Consider the following 18250-nt stretch of genomic DNA (forward strand, 5'->3'; position numbering starts at 1 on the left):
GCTGGGATTGGCTCCAGCAGACCCCCCGTGACCCTGTGTTCGGATTCAGCGGGTTGGAAAATGGATGGATGGATTTGTTTATCAACATTTTAGCAAAAAATACATGTATGTGCTTCCCCTGTTGTAAGGATACGACTGGATGACCTGACAGGTGGATTATGCGACACAAGTAACATTAGATTTTCATATGGGGGTTTTGGCATTGTTTGTTGTTTTCACAGCGTTGGTCACGATAACAACGTTTATGATAGAACAGCTTCCTAAGCCCATTCTTCAAGAAAACATGACATTAATAATTTTTCTTGGCCATCACTACAAACTACATGAGATATGTGACATACTGTAAAAATATAATTTCTGATTGGAGAAAAAAAAAGAAAAATGAACAGAACCACACCCTGACTAACAGCTAGCGATTCACAGCTAAAATCTTCCCCCATTTCCCAGCAGACAGTAAGATTTTTTTGATAGTCTGAGATCATTTTTGATCATGGTGGAGTGAGTTAACACCCCTGGTCTCTTGTTTAACAGAAGAAAAAAAATGGTGATTTGAAATTTGTGCCAAAGTCAACACTGAAAATAACAAACTGCTCTTCCCAAAAAGAAGTGAGGAAAGAAGACACTAGTCACACTTTAATAATTAAGCATTCTCACATCTGATTAATCCAATTCAGGGTGGACAGGGGACCAGAAAGTATCCCAGCAGCACTGAATTCTGGGTAGGAAACTGCCTTGGACGGATAAGATGCCAGTCCATTTCAGGACCAACTCATGCATGCATCCATACAACAGAATTTGATGTGGTAAGTCTTTGGGGATGTGAGAATAAAACCGAAGCATCTGGGAGAAAGCCCATTTAGACACCCGAGAGAACATTCAAGACTCCACACAGATGATAACCTGGTGCCAGATCTGAACCCATGATGTTGGATCTGTGAAGCAGAAACTCTACAGTGTGCCACTATGCCATCCTCTAACCTCTGAATGACTCATTTGATATATGCTGGACTAATTAAATACATATTAGTACAGCTAGTCCAGTTCTCCTGACTTGCTTCTTGCTCATTCTTAAGAACATGTGCTATGGTACTTTGAAAATGTTTTCTTTGGAACTCCAACGTTACTTCACATTAAAAATGTAAGGCTTTTCACTTTTTACCCAAATTATCAAATGCTGGCTGTATAGGCAGTGTGGCCAAGACAACAGACTTTATATCAAGAAGCTTTCAATATGATGTCCAACCCTGACTCTTTGTAGAGAATGCCACTGCCTCACAGCTCCAGCATCCGGGGTTTGAATCTCAGTCTCCATACTCTGATTTTCCTCCCATCTCTTAAAGACTTGAGGATTATGATAATCATTGTATTTAAATTTGTATGATTTGAATAACTGGACCCTGGTTTAACACATCTGAGAGGCACGGTTTTACCTTCTGCAGCATGGCAGTACAAGTGGCTACCACTGCCGCCTCACAGCACCAGGTGGCACATCACTGCCTGTATGGAGTTTGCATGCTCTCCCTGTGTCTTTGTGAGCTGCTGGTGACTCTAAATTGCCTCCATGAGGGTTTGTCTGCATGCAAGTCTACGCCCTGGTGGATTGGCACCATGATCAAGTGCTCACTCATGCCTTGTACCAAATGATTCTGAGACTCTGAGGTCCATAACTCTGAAATGGCTGTAGGTTAGATAGATTGGCAACACTAAAGTGGCCCTTATAAGTGTGTGATATATGTGTGCATGCGTGAATATGCTCATCCTATCCTTTCTAGAGACTGTTTCTTCCTTGTATCCTGTGTTTCCTGGGATGAGGGCATCTTTCTAAATTACCTTTGCCAAGATTTCCCAATATTTCTTCCATTTTATTTTCCAAGGTGTTTTTGGGAGTTTTTTTCTTGTCTTCTTGGGAAGTCAAGGCTATGGATTGTCAGCAATGAGGGCCTGTTAAAGCCCACTGAGGCATTCCTTGTATGGCTTTGGGCTATATAAGAAATAAAATTGCTGTTGTTAACTAAGTGGGCTTAGAAAATGGTATGGTAACAAACAGATGGTAGTACTAACTGTTAATAGCAAGACTAACTTGAGGTTAGTTTGAAAATGAACTTTCTGAAGGAAGATACCAGCAGAAACAAACTGGCTAAGTGTTAAAATGAGCTTGTACAAACATCTCCATGTGTGGTAGTGTTCATTTAAAGCTTTAAAAAATGTTTATCATGCAGCATCATTGTTATACAACATAAAAGCAGGAGGGAATAAAAAGACCTTGATAAAAGAGAATCAAAAGATGCAAAATAAAAATAATGCACAAGACCCAGGACCTCTGCTTTCACAAACAGGTCACGGAATCAGTGACACAGTCTCTGGACGCACTCATGTTTGTACAGTAATGAGCCAGTGCCTCCCTGGAAAATGTTTCATTGTATTAGCACTGCATATCACTTCCTGCAACAGCAGCAGCTCACTTGCTCTCTTGGAGTAAATCGGCTCCTTAAATAGTCACTGGAAATGTGCACATGGCGAGCTTCACATACTGTAACTGCAGCAAGCTTTATATCTGAAGTGTCCCAATACAAACGTTTAGAGAGTACATATTTTATACACACACACAGTGGCATGCAAAAGTATTCAATCTCCTTGAAAGTAATTTTCTGCTTGAGAAAAAAAATTGTACACATATTTATCCATTCAGTATTTTTAATGTGAACATTTATGCTGTAACAATACATTTCCAAAGTCAAAATAGAGTTGGGAGGTAGCCACTTCTAATGGCCTGATAAGGAAAGAGACCAGATGAGAGAAGGCAAAAAAAGGGTGAGGTGAAAGACGCAAGGTGTAAAAAAGAGGAAGGCCAGGAGGTTTAGGTTTTGTTATTTTTAACCCTGTTGTGTTTCTTTGGTGTCTTTCTGACAATAAAACACCTTTCTATATGTTACTTTCGTCCCTCTGGTCATCATTTGGGTTTGGGGGTGACACATGGATGCTCCCTACAGTCCATAAAATATACACACAAGTATACACACACACATTAGTTCAGCACCAGTCCATTCCCCCCATCTGGGATCAAAGCCAATTCCTAACCCAAACAGCCATAGATTGAATTACCACTGAACTAAACTATTAAAGTAACTGAAGGTTCATTTTTGTAACCCCGCTAATCAGCATGGCTGTCTGACAACATCTTCAAAGAACTCTTAACAGGCTTGTAGTGTTAAAATGCCACACCCCTCTCAAATTATTGGTACTTTTAGGCTAAAAAGAGCATTAGACAACTTAGAAAGGGGTGTAAATCCTGTTAGGGCAGCCACAGGGGATAAATTGGCCATTCATTTTTTTTCTTTTGTATTTGTATATTGACTTGTTTATTAAAAAAACTAGAGGGCTTTGCCCCCTGCTTGCTTCGCTCACCAACCCCTATGTTTGGTTAATCAGATATACAATTTAAAATTTTTTTTTTCTTTGGAATTGTTTCGATTTCATTATTTGCACTTTTACTTTAAAGCCTCATTAAAAACAATATTTTTTGGAGACACATTGTGACAAAACAACGTATAACTGCCAGTGAGTGAATCTTGTTTCTGTTTTTCTAATAAATAATCAGTCTTATTCTAATGTTTGTCCCTGTGATTTATTGTTATAGCAAAAGCTATTCTCACGGTAAACTGTAAACATTTTAATACAAATGGCATATCACAATCTCCTTTGGTGTGTAATGTTATTCGCGGAATAAATACAGTACCTTTCTTTTTGCCTGTTAAAATTTGCATCGCTTCTCCGTGATCATCAATATACACCTGATCAAATTGTGTATTCTTTGAAATTCAACTTGTCGTTGCTTTAACTGTTCCAGGACCACAGATTCTCATAGATACTGTAGCGACTGACATGATAAAGTATCACAAAAGTTTTACTTGAACAATCGCCGACTTCCTAACCCCAAACACAACTGTCTAGCACCCTCTCCAACCCCTCCTCCCCCGGGTCTCGCCCCCCCATTCCCGCATCAATCAATACCCCGCTAACAGTCTTCCATGCTGTAGTCTGCCCTCCCTCAATCAGACCGAACAGTCACTTAAAACCAAAAAGGTCTCAACCTGGCTGGGGCACTTCAATACTTTCAAATTCCACTGCTTTCATAATCTCTTATCTGCCTTTTTTTTCTCTCAACGCCTTTGCGTCTCTATTCTCCGTATTGTCCTTATATGCTTTATATGTGCTGAGAGCACACGATATGTGTGTACTACGTGCTTTTACATGACTGACTGTGTTTTAAGATGGGTGTGCTGTTATATGATATCTTTTGTAAGTAGGGCGTGTCTTGCAAGAATCTCATGTTCCACGTCCCTGCGAGACGGCCCTGGGACAATCTCTTGGCACCAAGTCTCATGTTTACGGTCCCCGCAAGATGCTCCATGGCAAGTCTCTTTTGTCTCGCGGGTCTTTTAAATGTCTTCCGAGAACTTTCGAGAAGATCACGTATCATCGCTTTGCTTTTGCTTTGCAGGATTTTTTTTTATAATAGAGAGATAGACACATGTAGCAGATTTAACACGTGATTTTTGAATGACTTTGGTATTATTTTGGTGGGGAAATTGCTCTAGTGCTCCCCCTAACCCCCTATTGTTCACTCACTCACACACACACATATTTATATATCCATACACATATAGACTAGCACAGCCAAACGCCCATTTATTAAGAAGGGGATAATGGTACAATGGTAAGTCCATCTTTTTCAAACATGTCCTGCCTTTACGAACCTGTGTGTCCTTGTGTTCCTCTGTCTTTGTGCGTCTTGTTGCCTTTGTTCATCAGACACTGCAGCCCTCTTGTGGGTGCCGGACAACATTACATCTTGGCATGGATGCTGGACACCGGGGGCCTCATGTATAACACTGTGCGTAGAACTCACACTATAACATGGCGTAAGCACAAAAGCGGGAATGTGTGTACGCACAGAAAAATCCAGATGCAGGAATCTGTACGTACGCAAACTTTCACATTCTTCCGCTACATAAATCCTGATCAGCGTGAAAAGTAACGCATATGCACGCGCCTTCTGTCCCGCCCCAACTCCTCCCAGAATTACGCCTCTTTGAATATGCAAATCAATATTAATAGCCTTCTGTGAAAAGACAGACAATGGGAAAAGCACGGGAGAAAATATAAGAATTTCAGCGAATACCAAGTGGAGGCAAAGGAAAAACGTACTATTTGTTGGTTTAAACAGTGGAATAATCAACAAAAGGAAGTTGATCGAGTGACATAGCGTGTCGGAGAAACTCGAAAGCTCAAGTTCACAAAGTCGCACAGTGCCCAAAATAAAAAAGAAGTTGTCACATATCAAAGTTGGCGTGAAAAGGCAACTCGTAGCCCACCGTCTGAGTGTCATATGAAAGCTTATTAGGGTACAGAGAAAAAAAAATAGGCACACAGTGGGAAATAAGCACGAAATGTCAACTTTAATCTCGAAATTTCCACTTTAATCACGTAGTTTATTTTGTCATTAAAGTAGAACATCATAAACTTAAACATCATAAACTTCATCTTAAAATCGTTTAATTTACTAGTTTCTCAAATCCCATCCTAACTAAAGTAGGACGTTAAATGCTTTGTTTTGTATTTGATCTTCTTTGTGCTCTGTGTGTGAATCACTACCTGCTTCTTAAACGGGCTTTCTCTTTCTCCGACAGGACACATAATCCATTACATTTGTGATATTACAGCTCTCTGAATAATTAAAATACTGAGATGTATACGTGATATCTTTTTCATGATGATAGGAGTTAAAGCATGTTATTAAACATGGGAACACGGTGGCGCAGTGATTGTTCATAACTCACGCAAGAGGCTTGCTGCGCCATGCGCGACCTTCGATGAAATAATTTATTACAGAAGTACTGTCTCTTTCAAACGTACTAACCTCCAATTCCTGTCCTTACTTTTCTTTCTCCAAATACCCAATCGCCACACAATCAGCTTTGTAATAGACGTTAAGTCATCTGTAAGCTTAGAACGCCGATTCTTCAAAACTTTTAAGGAACACTGAAATATCTTCATAGTATGTGTTTAATTATTCTTTCCGTCTATCCTTCCAGTGTCGCGTCAGCACCAGCAATAATACAGCGCAAGGCAGGAGCTATCCGTGAACTAGCTAGTGCTGCGGCACCGTGTCCTCACATGTTTAATTATTAACAATACAGATTATTTAAATGAAGTTAAAGTTTTATCTGTATACTATAAGCAACATATTTTGCTGCATTTCATCTTAAAAATGATATCGTCATCATATGTAAATACGCGCTTTATAAAGTGGCGCAGGTTGTGCAATATTATAACTGTTGTGCAAGTTTACAGTGGGGTAATTGTACTTATAAGTACAAACAGTTCTACAAGGAGCACTTGATTGAGTGCGTTTATAGTTCTTGGGATGAAACTGTTTCTGAAACGCTAGGTCCGTACAGGAAAGGCTTTGACGCGTTTTGCCGTGGCTCAGGCAGCGTCTGCTTCATGCTGTATATCGATATTTCTCTTTCCGATCAGCGGCTGCTGTGATTCCCCACTCAGATACAGTGATATAAATACTCCGAGTGGTGCAGTGAGAGATTAATATGGAAAAAGATGATCCGCTGTGGCAACCCTTAATGGGAGCAGCTGAAAGAAAAAGAAGATGCATTGAGAGTAACAACACTAAAGCAGTTATGGTATGTGGAATACTATGGCTATTCCCTGGACCATTATATTGCTACAGGTTAATTACAATCAGATGCATTACACTAATAAACAATATGCAGTTAATTTCAGTGTATTTATAAAGTCGCGTCAGGAATGTGGATCTAAGAAAGACGCTGGGTGCCGCCAGTCTGCAAAACCAAGAGGAGAAATTGCGTACGCCAGGGTATGAGGTACTGTGGAAATGTGCGTGGCTTTACGCCAAGTTTAGGTTTTATACATCGCGATTTGAGCGTGGAAACGTTCGTACGCAACATTTCTGTGCGTACGCACCATTTATACATGAGGCCCCAGATGGTTTGTCCTTTGAACAGACAGATAATATATATAGTACCCTCCATAATTATTTTTCATATTGCTGTGTTACAAAGTCAGATTAAAGCATAATAAAATTTGATTTTTTTGTACTAACCCCCCCCCCCCCCAATGAAAGTAATCTATACTGTGTGTCTATATATATGCCCTATATACAGTATTATTACATGGGAACACTTAACCTCTCTCTTCCAGGGTTCATTGTGAAAAATAACACGGAGGAAGACTTTTTTGAATTTCTGCCTATATCTAGGAGGACGAGCCGTGATTACATCCAGGCCCCACCTGCTGTCCAGCTGGTGCCAGTCCCACTGGGACATAACGATGCAATCACTTCACTGGAGGGTCAGCTGGGACACTGCACAGGAGTAGACACACTAATGTTCAGTGACCCTGCAGAATGTGAATGTGTGAAAATAAATACTAAAAAAATAAAAAAGATTAAAAGACATAGCCCATGGCATCCAACTCTCTGCTGATAATTATGTCCAGTTTTGTTTAAATGATTCAGAACAATATATCTTCTATTTATATATTTATGACTTAATGCAAATTCTGCATTCTATTATAAATGGTAAACACACACTGTGATACACATGATAAATGACATCGGACCTGACTGGTTCTCTAAGAATAATTTGAAGCCCTCGCTACTCTGGAAACTGAAATCTCATGCCTTTTTACAAAGTTGCCGGGAGCAAGAGCCTACTCCAGATAAATCCGACACAAGGCTGGAAGCAGTCCTGGGTGGGACTCGGGTCTACTGCAAGACGTGCTCTTTCACACACATCACACCAATATATCTGTACTTCAGAAGAAGCCAAATTCTAGAAGGTAAGCACAAAAGGATCTGAATTTGAATCCAGATCCCTAGAGTTGTCGGGCAGCAGTAGCTACTGTGCCACCTCCCGTTATATTAAGAGTAACCAAACACCCAGATAATGTAACATGTGGCTCGCTTTTAGGTTCTTCTGACGTCAGTAATTTATTGATTCATCAATTCTCAGTAGTCTTCAAACCAGCTTAATGTGGAGAGCTCTGCATTGCTTTATTCCAATTTGCATTCATTACAGGGATTTGAGGCATTGCCTTTGTGTATGTGTGTAGGCTGTGATTTCTAATATCAGAACAAAATGATCTGATGTGGAAGTAGTGCATTGACAAACCAATTTTTCATTAACTGATTAAAACAATGAAAGAAAGGACTTAGGATCAGACTACTTCTAAGGGCCAAGCATTAAAGTAACCCTGACTCAGGCACAAAGTATTAATAAACCGCCTTCCATCACACAGCAGATTCCCCACCTGTCACACTGGCCTTTCTTTAGTGCAACTTTACAGCTCGGACTGAGCTCATGAAAACATCAAGAGGGATTACAGCTATCAGAATGTGACACAAATTACCAAAAATGGGTAAGTGCACTGGATACCATCATAATGATAAAGTAAGATCTGAAAAGGGACTGTACAGAAATGCGATTTACCAAAACACAGCGGCTATGCAACATGGGAGTATCTACCTGATGAAATCACTTGGGCAATTTGTCATCCGTGAAGAGGAATTGTGAGGGATTACAGTCAGGTTGTGTATTGGATTACACAGAATTTCTAAAATGAGCTACAGTGGTAACACAGGACAGTATAAACATCCATCTATAAGTGTATCCGTTCTCAAAGTTCCTTAATTCATTTCAAGGTCTTTGAAGGCTACTGACTAATCTGGCAGCATTGGGCTAAAGTGCAGAACCAACCCTGGACGGGGTGCCACTCCATTGCAGAGCACGTTTACATAATACATCTACCTTAAACCAATTTAGAAACCTCTGTGATCCCAACACATACGCCTTTGGGATGTGAGAGGAAAACTGGAGAAACAGGAAGCAAAACCAATGCAGACATGAGGAAAATGTGGACAATCCACACTGACGGGCAGCAAGCTGGGATTTGAATCGAGTGCTCCTCGAGCAGTAAGGTGACCGCACCAAGCACTGTGCTTCCATGCTATTTCCACACAAGAGCAATACTGTAAAGACCAAAATAACACCAAATGTAAATATATATTTAACATATCCATTTACCCTTTACTAAACTGGTTTGATCCAGCTCATAGTCATAGTCAAAGAGAGCATGCAAACAGAGCTCAGACAAAACAGATTATGAAGCCAGAGCTGCGAACACACTGCGATATAACCACAACTCTATGACTCTATAAATATTTTCAGTGAAAATGCACTACATTGTAAACACTTAGAGGTAGCAGAGGAGAACACAATGAAGACAAAACAAAAGGACATTTTGAGTAATGCTCTATATCCTTTCTTTGGCACACTATGGGGATGGACCCAAAAAATTAGCGACATATTCAAGAACTGCTCCCTAATCCTAAGTATTGTATGCCTACAGTCCGGGTAATTAGTCAACTGAGTGGCATCATGCCGAGGTGATCAAGCCTGTACATTTGCCATTTATTCAACAATCGTGCAGATGACTTCTGCGATTTGTTTTCTTTTCAAGAGACAATTACGATTGCATTTTCCGATATTGACGGACTTATTCGTAAAGCGTCTGTTCCCTGTTAACAGACTGTTAATCAGTGACATTATATTAAACTGTTGAGATGTCTACAGGAAAGCATCAGAAAAAAAAAAGGTCCAAGGAAGTGGGCACCCAAAACTGCATTTTATTCTGTGACAGTGGACCTGTGCACACCGCTTTATCGGTCAAAGAGTTTTTGATCAAAAAACAATTTGGTTGTTGCATTGCACTCCCCCACCTCTCCACCCCATGTTCACCAGATCTCTTCTTTTTGTTCCCGAAAGTGAAATTGAGACTGAAGTGAAGAAGATTTGCTACCATAGAAAGAATCTAGCAACACATGCTCTAGACACTGAGTACAGGACAGGTTAACAGGAAGGGGGGAAAGCACTGGAACAAGTGTATTGCATCTCAAGGAGAATATTTTGAAGGTAAAGGGATTTTTTTTTTTTTAAACAATTTGGGGTCCCCATTCATAGCATTTTAAGCCAATAAATTATTCAGCACATGTGTGTAAACCAAAAAAACACTACTGGGAGTCCTTCATTCCTACAGCAATAGGCCTTTTTATTAAGTCTCACTGTGACTGCTCTCTCATCTTCAGCCAAATCAGAAGATTTCTTCTTTTTAGTAATTGCGTGTATTCGAGGGGGGCTGTTGTTGCTCGTTTGTTACAAACTTTCTCGGCCTCCTGAAAAAAGATAAATTTCCCTCTTAGGTACTTACTATCTAACTATTGCAATGCTGAGGAAGACAGAGAATTTAAACAGCAAAAAATGATATACATTTTATTTATTAAAGAGAAACCCAAAAGAGGTTTCAAAAAAAAAGGGGGGGGGGGGGGGGGGGGACAATAAAATAGTAAATAACCAAAGACCTACAATAAGCCTGTTATAAAGCAGGGACTAACTCTGGAAAGGACGTCAGCCCACCTTCCCCATTTAGATTCGCCAATACGATCCAGAAGTTCAGCTAAAGACCTGTGCAGACACTTGACAACTGACAGAGAGGACCACAATGGCCGCTTAAGTTTTTTTTTTTTTTTTTATATATATATATATATATACAGACTTCCCTAATTCTATTCTTGGTGTTTAAGCTGTGAAATGGGACCGACTGCCTTCAAAAGAAATTTGTTGTCAGACAGCAGGACCGCAAATGCCAAGGAGCAATATATCAAACACTAATATGAAGTCTAAAGTAAATGCCAACCAGAAAAAAAAAAAAGCAAAAAAATTAAAAGTGTAAATGTACAAATGTGAGGCATAACAGAAACTATAAGAAAACAAATAACGAATCCTAGTCTCTCTATTCATTGAGAGAAATAAAGAAATGACATTTTTTTTGCAGCCCACCACCCATACCAACAAGGACTGTCTTGATTTTCTTGCTTTGTTCTCGAGTGAGCTTCACTTACTCTTTCTGCCCTTTTAAGGCAGGACTCTCTTGTCAGGATGTTATGGCACTTTGTGTTTGAAAAGGACAACAACAGGCAGGGAGCTCAACTGGGTATGGAAGATGAGGTGAGACTCCTCAGAAATGTACTTCAAAGGCTGTCTTAAAGGCTTATTCCTAATAATATACCACGGAGCCCCTAGGAACAAAGTTATAATAGTAAAGAAAATCAGGTGGACTTACAAGCGGGCATAGAAGTCACAGAATTCCTTGTACACTTTAATATCACTGCGCCTTCTCTGGCTCTTAGAAATCGGCACTTCGGCTTCATTGATGTCGGCATGCTGGACACCGTTGACCACCGGTGACGGCAACTCCCCATCCTCGGGGATGGCATAAGGCATCGTTCTGTTCTGGCTTTCCATCTTCCTCTCAGAGTGTAAATCCACAGAAAGCTCAGTCCTGGGAAGTGTTGTGTGTCTGCTGCTCTGGGACGCTCCGAAATTCTCTTAACAGAAAGGCTGGATGCAGCGCACAGCCTCCCAAGCCTGGCCTACAGGCAGCTTTGGTTACAGCTTCAAATTAAAAGCACAGAGGAGCGCAGTAAAGGTCACAGCGCGGCCGGCAGCAGTGGAAACAGGATTTGGGGGGGCTGGGAAGGATTTCATGTGAAAACGTCACCCTGACTCGTGTTTACAAATGGGAGATTCTTAATTATATAAAAAAAAAAAAATCTGTGCCAAATACAACACTGAGAGCTTTCCCTGTGACTCAGCCTCTTTTGGCTGTAAACTGTGAGAGACACACACACACACACACTTGGAAAGTCGCGATTGTTCCTGCAGGACTACGAAGCAAGCAAATCCACTGCACAGCATACACACAAGTATAGCAGACAGATAAAGATGTTAAAGGAGCTATAAAATGGATCGATGGGTAGGAAAGGCATTATGTGACAGACACAGAAATACTGACATATGAAAAACACGAAATCATAGGAAAGAGCATAAGAAACAATTATGATGTCATTCAGGCCAACAAGCCTGCCCATCCGTGTCACCTAAAATAACATGAAGTCGAGATCTGAAGGCCCCTAAAGTCCTGCTCTCCGCCACACTACTTGGTAATTTACTCCAGGTGTCTCTGAGTGAAGAAAAACTTTGTAACATTTGTACAAAATCTGCCCTTAACATATTTCCAACTGTGTTCTTGTTAACGACAGAGCAATAGATAATACACTGTATAACACAAAGTCAAAGAGATAATGCCAGGAATTCATTAATTAACTGCATATGCTTTTGTTTCAATAAATTATTGTTACTTTCCTTTTGCTTACTCATTGTGTTGCTGTTTTTGCGTTCCTGGATGTGATGAACACCGCCACTTTTTGCGTCTGTTCCCTATGATGCTGCGTAGTTGCTAGGCACATGATGGATGTGTCATGTGACTTACAGCATTATGGAGGTCCCCATATATAACAGAGCATACCCACATTACAATAAGCATTTGAACTTTAACTTCTTTAAAGGAAAGACCTTGTGAGAGAGAAAACTTAAGAGAATGCTTTTGGATTAGATTTCCTTCTATTGTTGATTTTGTTCTTATGATTTTGGTGAGAGTTTTACCAAATTCTTTCATAACAACCTCACATTACTCTTATTCTTTTGTTTTGCCCTTAAAGAATGACCTTCTCGTTGTCTGCCAGCCGCTATGCAAAATCTGCCTAATATTACATACAATATGTGCAATGTGAATGCAACAGATAGGTAGGAGCCAGGCAGACAGATAGATAGACAGACAGACAGACTTCATATGGAAGCCCTGAACTGCACTATGGAAGAAAATACATAATTATTGAGAGACAAAGCAAGCAAAAGCTGGGACAGAGCAGGCACTAAGTGAATTTCTGGTTCGACTCTATACCTACAACAAGAAATGAGAGAAGGTGAATCAGGTCCAACTACTCTCCTTGGATTTTTGGTTCTGCAGTGAGGAGTACTTGTGGGATTTGTATACTTAGAAGACTCTAGCTTACTGCACAAGCACACCCCATGAATTTTTTTTTTCTTTTCCAACATATGTGGATATTCAGTATTTACATTTGATCTTCATTTAAACAATATCTTTACGTGATAATTGTGTAAAAAAATGTTATCAGCTCTTTACATTTTATAATATTTATAATGAACATTTAACATTGTAAAACTTAACAACATGACATTGTAAATGTGTAACTGAAAAAAGTAATGGAAATCTGATTTTGCAATAATTTATTCAACAAAAAACGAACAGATATTACATTACCACCTGTATTGCCCCCTTTGGCAGAAACGAGCTCAAGTAGGTGTTTCCTGTAACTTCCTATTGGTCTCTGAAATCAACTCCTCCATGTGCAATTCTTTCCGATGTGTGATGTCAGAAGTGGGGTGTTTTGCTTACACGGCCCGTTTCAAAGCCTTCACAGCCTCTCAATGGGACTCGTACTTCTATACAGCAAAGCAGCCCCAAAACATAACATTACCACCACAGTGTTTTACAGCTGGTATCTGGTTCTTTCCGTCAAATGCTGTCTTTTGTTTTTGCCAAACATCTTCTGGTATTATGGCAAATAATCACTGCCTCAGCTGTCCAGAGAGCATTGTTCCAGAAGTCCTAGTCTTTGTCTATGTGTTCATAGACAACCTTTAGTCTTTGCCTGATGTTCTTTCTGGACAAAAATGGTCTCCTCCTGGTTACACCTACCATGAAGATGTAATTTGTATGGCCACATTCTAATGCACTTGGAAATCAACAGTGGCAAGAGCTACCTATAGGTCCTGTGGTTACATTCTGGGCTTTTTAGGGACTTCTTTGAGCATCTTGCATTCTGTTCTCAGGCTGAACTTTCAGGGGTGGCATGGCCTGGCCAAGTTGAAAGTTATTTGAAGTCTTCTCCACTTGTAAATAATCTTCTGGATAGTGGAATGACTGATTTTCAGTTGTTAGGAGATTTTTTTAAATCCCTTTTACAACTCATGGCCATCTAGAACCTTTTTTGTGATGGCCTCTGAGAGCTGTCTCAATCTAGACATGATGATAACGCACACTTCAACAACAGAGAGCAAAACAAACTAAATGTCTTAGGGTTAAATAAAGGGGGCATGTTCTGTCAAGATCTTCTCTAATGATGTTCTGACCATCTGCACCTGACCTGGGGCACCCAATTCTAATTTTAGGTATTTGAGGTAGTGATTAATGTAGGGGTGTAGTTATTTTATCTACATGTAAAATTAGCATTTATGTTTACAAGTCAGCCCTTGTTATTCACAGGTTTATCGTCAATAAATAAATGGTAAGTATATAGTGAATTTTATTGCAGAAAACCTCAAATGATGCTTTAGCCCGGTTACTTAAATTGAAAACAATCCTGGGAGTACTTCATCATTGGGCAGCTTTGCCAGTTGCTGCAAGGGCTGTTGGGTGAAAGATGGTGGTAGTAGTTTTAAAAGTGAGCCACAACAAGCTGGCAGTATTGTAATCGGTGGTGTCTGTCTGTTTCAACACTTCATTGCATAGTTGGATTACAGTTACACCCATCAGATTACAATTTTTCCTAGAATTATGTTGTATCCTGTGCTTGCTTGTTTGTGTGATTTTGTCTGAGTTGGAAAATGTGTTCCTAACTTCCACAAATCTTCAAATACATTGGCGTCATGGTAGAACAAATCTTTACATAACTTTCAATAGGCTGTTCACAGGGATTTACACACACAGTGTAGGTATATATACTGTATATATATATATATATATATATATATATATATATATATATATATATATATATATAGATATATATATATATATATATATATATATATAGATATATATATATAGATATATATATAGATATATATTAATATATATATTTATCACTATTTACATAGCTTTTATTTTTGGGAAACTCTTTACACAGTAAGCATTTTGCACACCACAACACTCAATACTCTGTACTTCTCTCTTTCTCTTCCTGCTCCACTCCACACAGCAAGCTTCATTTTCCTCCTCCAGACACTGGCTCCCAGATTGAAGTGGGGCTGCTTCTTACACCCGGGAGCACTACCGGTGTCCTGAAACTGTGGTTTATAAGTATTTCCAAGTGCGTATGGAGCCTGACGAAGTGGGGCTTGCTATTCATCTCAGTGCACCCTGGCGGTACCCATGGACTCCAACAGGGCTGAACCGACAAACTCCAATTCCCGATGTGCCCTGTGGAAATCTGTGGTGATATCACAACCCAGGAAGGCTGCCATCTAGCGTTCCAGGGAAGGCAATGTCCTGCACAAGTTGTCTTCCCATGCTGTGGGCATCCTGTCCGGGCAAGGTTCCTAGTACAGTTTTGGCTGAGTTGCCAGTTTCGGCGTGGCGTCCCTCACTATATATGACAATAATGAGATTTCTGCCCTTTCCACTACAGTATTTACAAATTGCTCCATTCGCAGGTTACAAGGAGATGGAGCCAAATAATTAGCAAATGTCTTTGTTTCTATTAAACTGAAGATGTACTCTGCCCGTTACTCATGTTTTGCTTTTCATCATATCTAAATGTTCTACCTTTTTTAGGGTGGCACTCATTTTTGTTGCCAAAGGACACTCTATTGTACAACCTGGGTGTGTCAAGAATAACGGGAAACGCGTCAATGGCTGTAGTTAATTCTCCTGGCTTTGTTTCTCACATTGCTTCTCTTCTAGCTGCTTGTTAAATATTACCCAAGCGTTAGCTATGTGGTCTTCCAAAGGAAGACATAATAAAATTGCACAGTGTAAAATATTACACTAATTCATAGATTACAGAAACCACCTGCAATTAAAAAGCAGTCCAGCTATACTCTAGCACACAAGGAGTAAGGCAACAGTTTGACATCACCAGCAGCAACCATGTCAGTACAGGTGGTCTGGCTTTATGGAGGACTTTTAAACAACAAGATTCTTTCTGTGCTGCGGTCTATAGACTGTTTTCCATCATTCCTTAAATAGACGCCCAGGGTAGTCACATCCCCAAACTAGGTGCTTGGCAACAGCAGCTGCCTCATTTTTCAACTTTTTTTCCCCCCTTGTTACAAATGACTGCCCTGTTGACACCCCACCCCCTGCTCTACCGTCAACTTCCTAAAAGAGGAATCTGTCTTCTAACAGGCGACATGACGACAGACAAAAGTGCTTGTGGAATTTCGCTGCTGACATGCCCGCTCCCAATTAGCGCCACTGCTACATTTTCAGGCTGAAGTGATTAGAGTGGAAGGAACTTTTTTTTTTTGTTTTAGAATTATTATCATGGTGCTTTTAAAGCCAACATGCCTAACCATTTCCTATTTTTCCCTCTCCATCTGTTTGCTGGATGAGTGATAACAAAAAACAGACAATAAGAGATATCAAAATGCACTCAAAAATGTACAATGTCACGATACCGACTGCTATTCTTTATTAATGCTGCTTTACGATCGGATGCACAATGTTCTGATACCCTGTATTGGACCCTCTCCACATTCATGATAATTCTTCAGTAGGAAGAGTAAAACATATTCTTCATTATAAGGAGGGTGTGCCATGGCTGTGCCCTCTTATCTAGCACTCACTCCCAAGTTATGCGTGGTACTGCATCATTAAAAACAATCCATAAATTCATTTTATAAGTCAGGAATTCATGGAGCTTGTGCCTATCCCTGCAACACAGGGCACAAGGCGAGTCACTAACGGGTACAATCAATGCACTCACCAACAGTCACTTATAGTCACCATTCAATCTAATCTGCTAACTTTTACTGGAGGGTCTGGATACAAAAAAAAGGTAACTGGGGTTAGGATGGACCTTAAAACCCTGGACAAGTGAGGCACTGGCATTAACAGCTTTGCCACAAAATTACATCTAAACTACTACAAGCACAGAAATTGTTTACATCATGTGGCAGCATGGTGGTAAAGTGATGAGTGCTACGGTGTCATAGATCCAGCATCCTGGGTTCAAATCCTATGACCAGGCATTATCCAAATGGAATTTGGAAGCTCTCCCCCTGCCTGTATGGGTACTCCTGTGTTCCTGCTAAATCCCAAAAGAGACACATTTAGGCTGATTGTCCCTTTACATCCTTCTATTGGAAACTATGGTAAGAAAACACAGCCTTCATTTTCACTGCAGATGATACCCCGCTTCTCTGGGACTAAATGAAGTTTCTCCAATGGTGCCATAAAATAACTGAGTCATTGAGTTAAAGGAGTGAATGGATGACAAGTACTTGTTTCTAAACACAGGAGAAAACAAGAAACGTTATTTACTGGGGGGAGTGATACAGACTGCAACAATATTCTGTCACATTTTAGCTCAGTAGGACTATTCATTAGTCTTACTGTGTCAGCATGGAATTTAGGCATTATCTATGGTACCAGTATGTATTTTAAAAACACACATTACAAAACCATGGAATATTATGATGGCTTCTGAATATGGAGGATACAAATAATGAGAGATTCATTAATGAATTTATTTCTGGTAGGACTGACTACTGCTAGGAGTTATTTATAGGCTGCTCAAATCATTTTATATGCAGCTTTCATTTCACTCAAAATTGTACTACAAGAATTATTACAAAAACTAGAAAGTATGACCACTTAACTCCTGCACTTAAGTTGTTAAACTGGCTTTCAGTTAAGCTCAGGGCCGATTTCAAAATACTCCTTACATATAAAGCCTAAAATGGCCAATGCCCTTCTTAAACAGCCGAGCCTATCATTACTTACTGTACAAACCAGGGCACATATTAAGATCTTGAGATGCCGGGCTACTAAAGATTCCAAGGATTAACAAAATAAGGGTGAGAGGTCATGATTTTAGTGATGAGGCCCAAAAACTGCTTATGTAAGAGAGGTCCGTTCAGTCACAGGTTTTAAATCCAAGCTAAAGACTCATTACTTAAGTATAACATACTTAGTTTAGGTGTGCATACTGCTTCTCTGCTTGCTAGTCATAAGTAATAATTATGAACTGCTGCTAGCCCTCCTCTGTTTAGTTTCTCTTCTCAGTGTTTTGCTGTGGTGCTACTCCTCTTTTACAAGTTGTTTTCTTGCCCTTGCAAAAACATCTCAGATACTGGAAGCCTTGGAATAACAGAATGAAAAGATTCTGTCATTGATTAGTTGGGCCAGGCAGAGTGGGGTGGGAGGCCAGTTAGCCGAGTTCTCCACGACTGTGTCTGGCTTTCTTTGTCATAATCAACTACGGACCTGCTCAGAGGTTTATTTTCTT

At 40.0% G+C, this 18250-nt stretch overlaps 1 protein-coding gene across 6 annotated transcripts in view; it reads right to left on the reverse strand.

The window, feature by feature from the left end:
- Positions 1–18250, reverse strand: part of lims2 (LIM and senescent cell antigen-like domains 2) — a 189006-nt gene that overhangs the window by 40927 nt on the left and 129829 nt on the right. For 2 of the 6 annotated variants that reach the window (XM_051927233.1, XM_051927232.1), the window contains exon 1: positions 11218–11568. The exons of 2 other annotated variants lie outside the window; for them this stretch is intronic. In XM_051927233.1, coding sequence (XP_051783193.1) covers positions 11218–11399 — 182 coding nt within the window. In that variant the 5' untranslated portion in view covers positions 11400–11568. Of the gene's footprint in view, positions 1–11217; positions 11572–18250 lie in introns of those variants that run through there. 2 more of the 6 variants (XM_051927236.1, XM_028800907.2) reach the window with 2 other exon arrangements.

This window comes from Erpetoichthys calabaricus, chromosome 4 (assembly GCF_900747795.2).
Source record: "Erpetoichthys calabaricus chromosome 4, fErpCal1.3, whole genome shotgun sequence".
NCBI classification, from domain to species: Eukaryota; Metazoa; Chordata; class Cladistia; order Polypteriformes; family Polypteridae; genus Erpetoichthys; species Erpetoichthys calabaricus.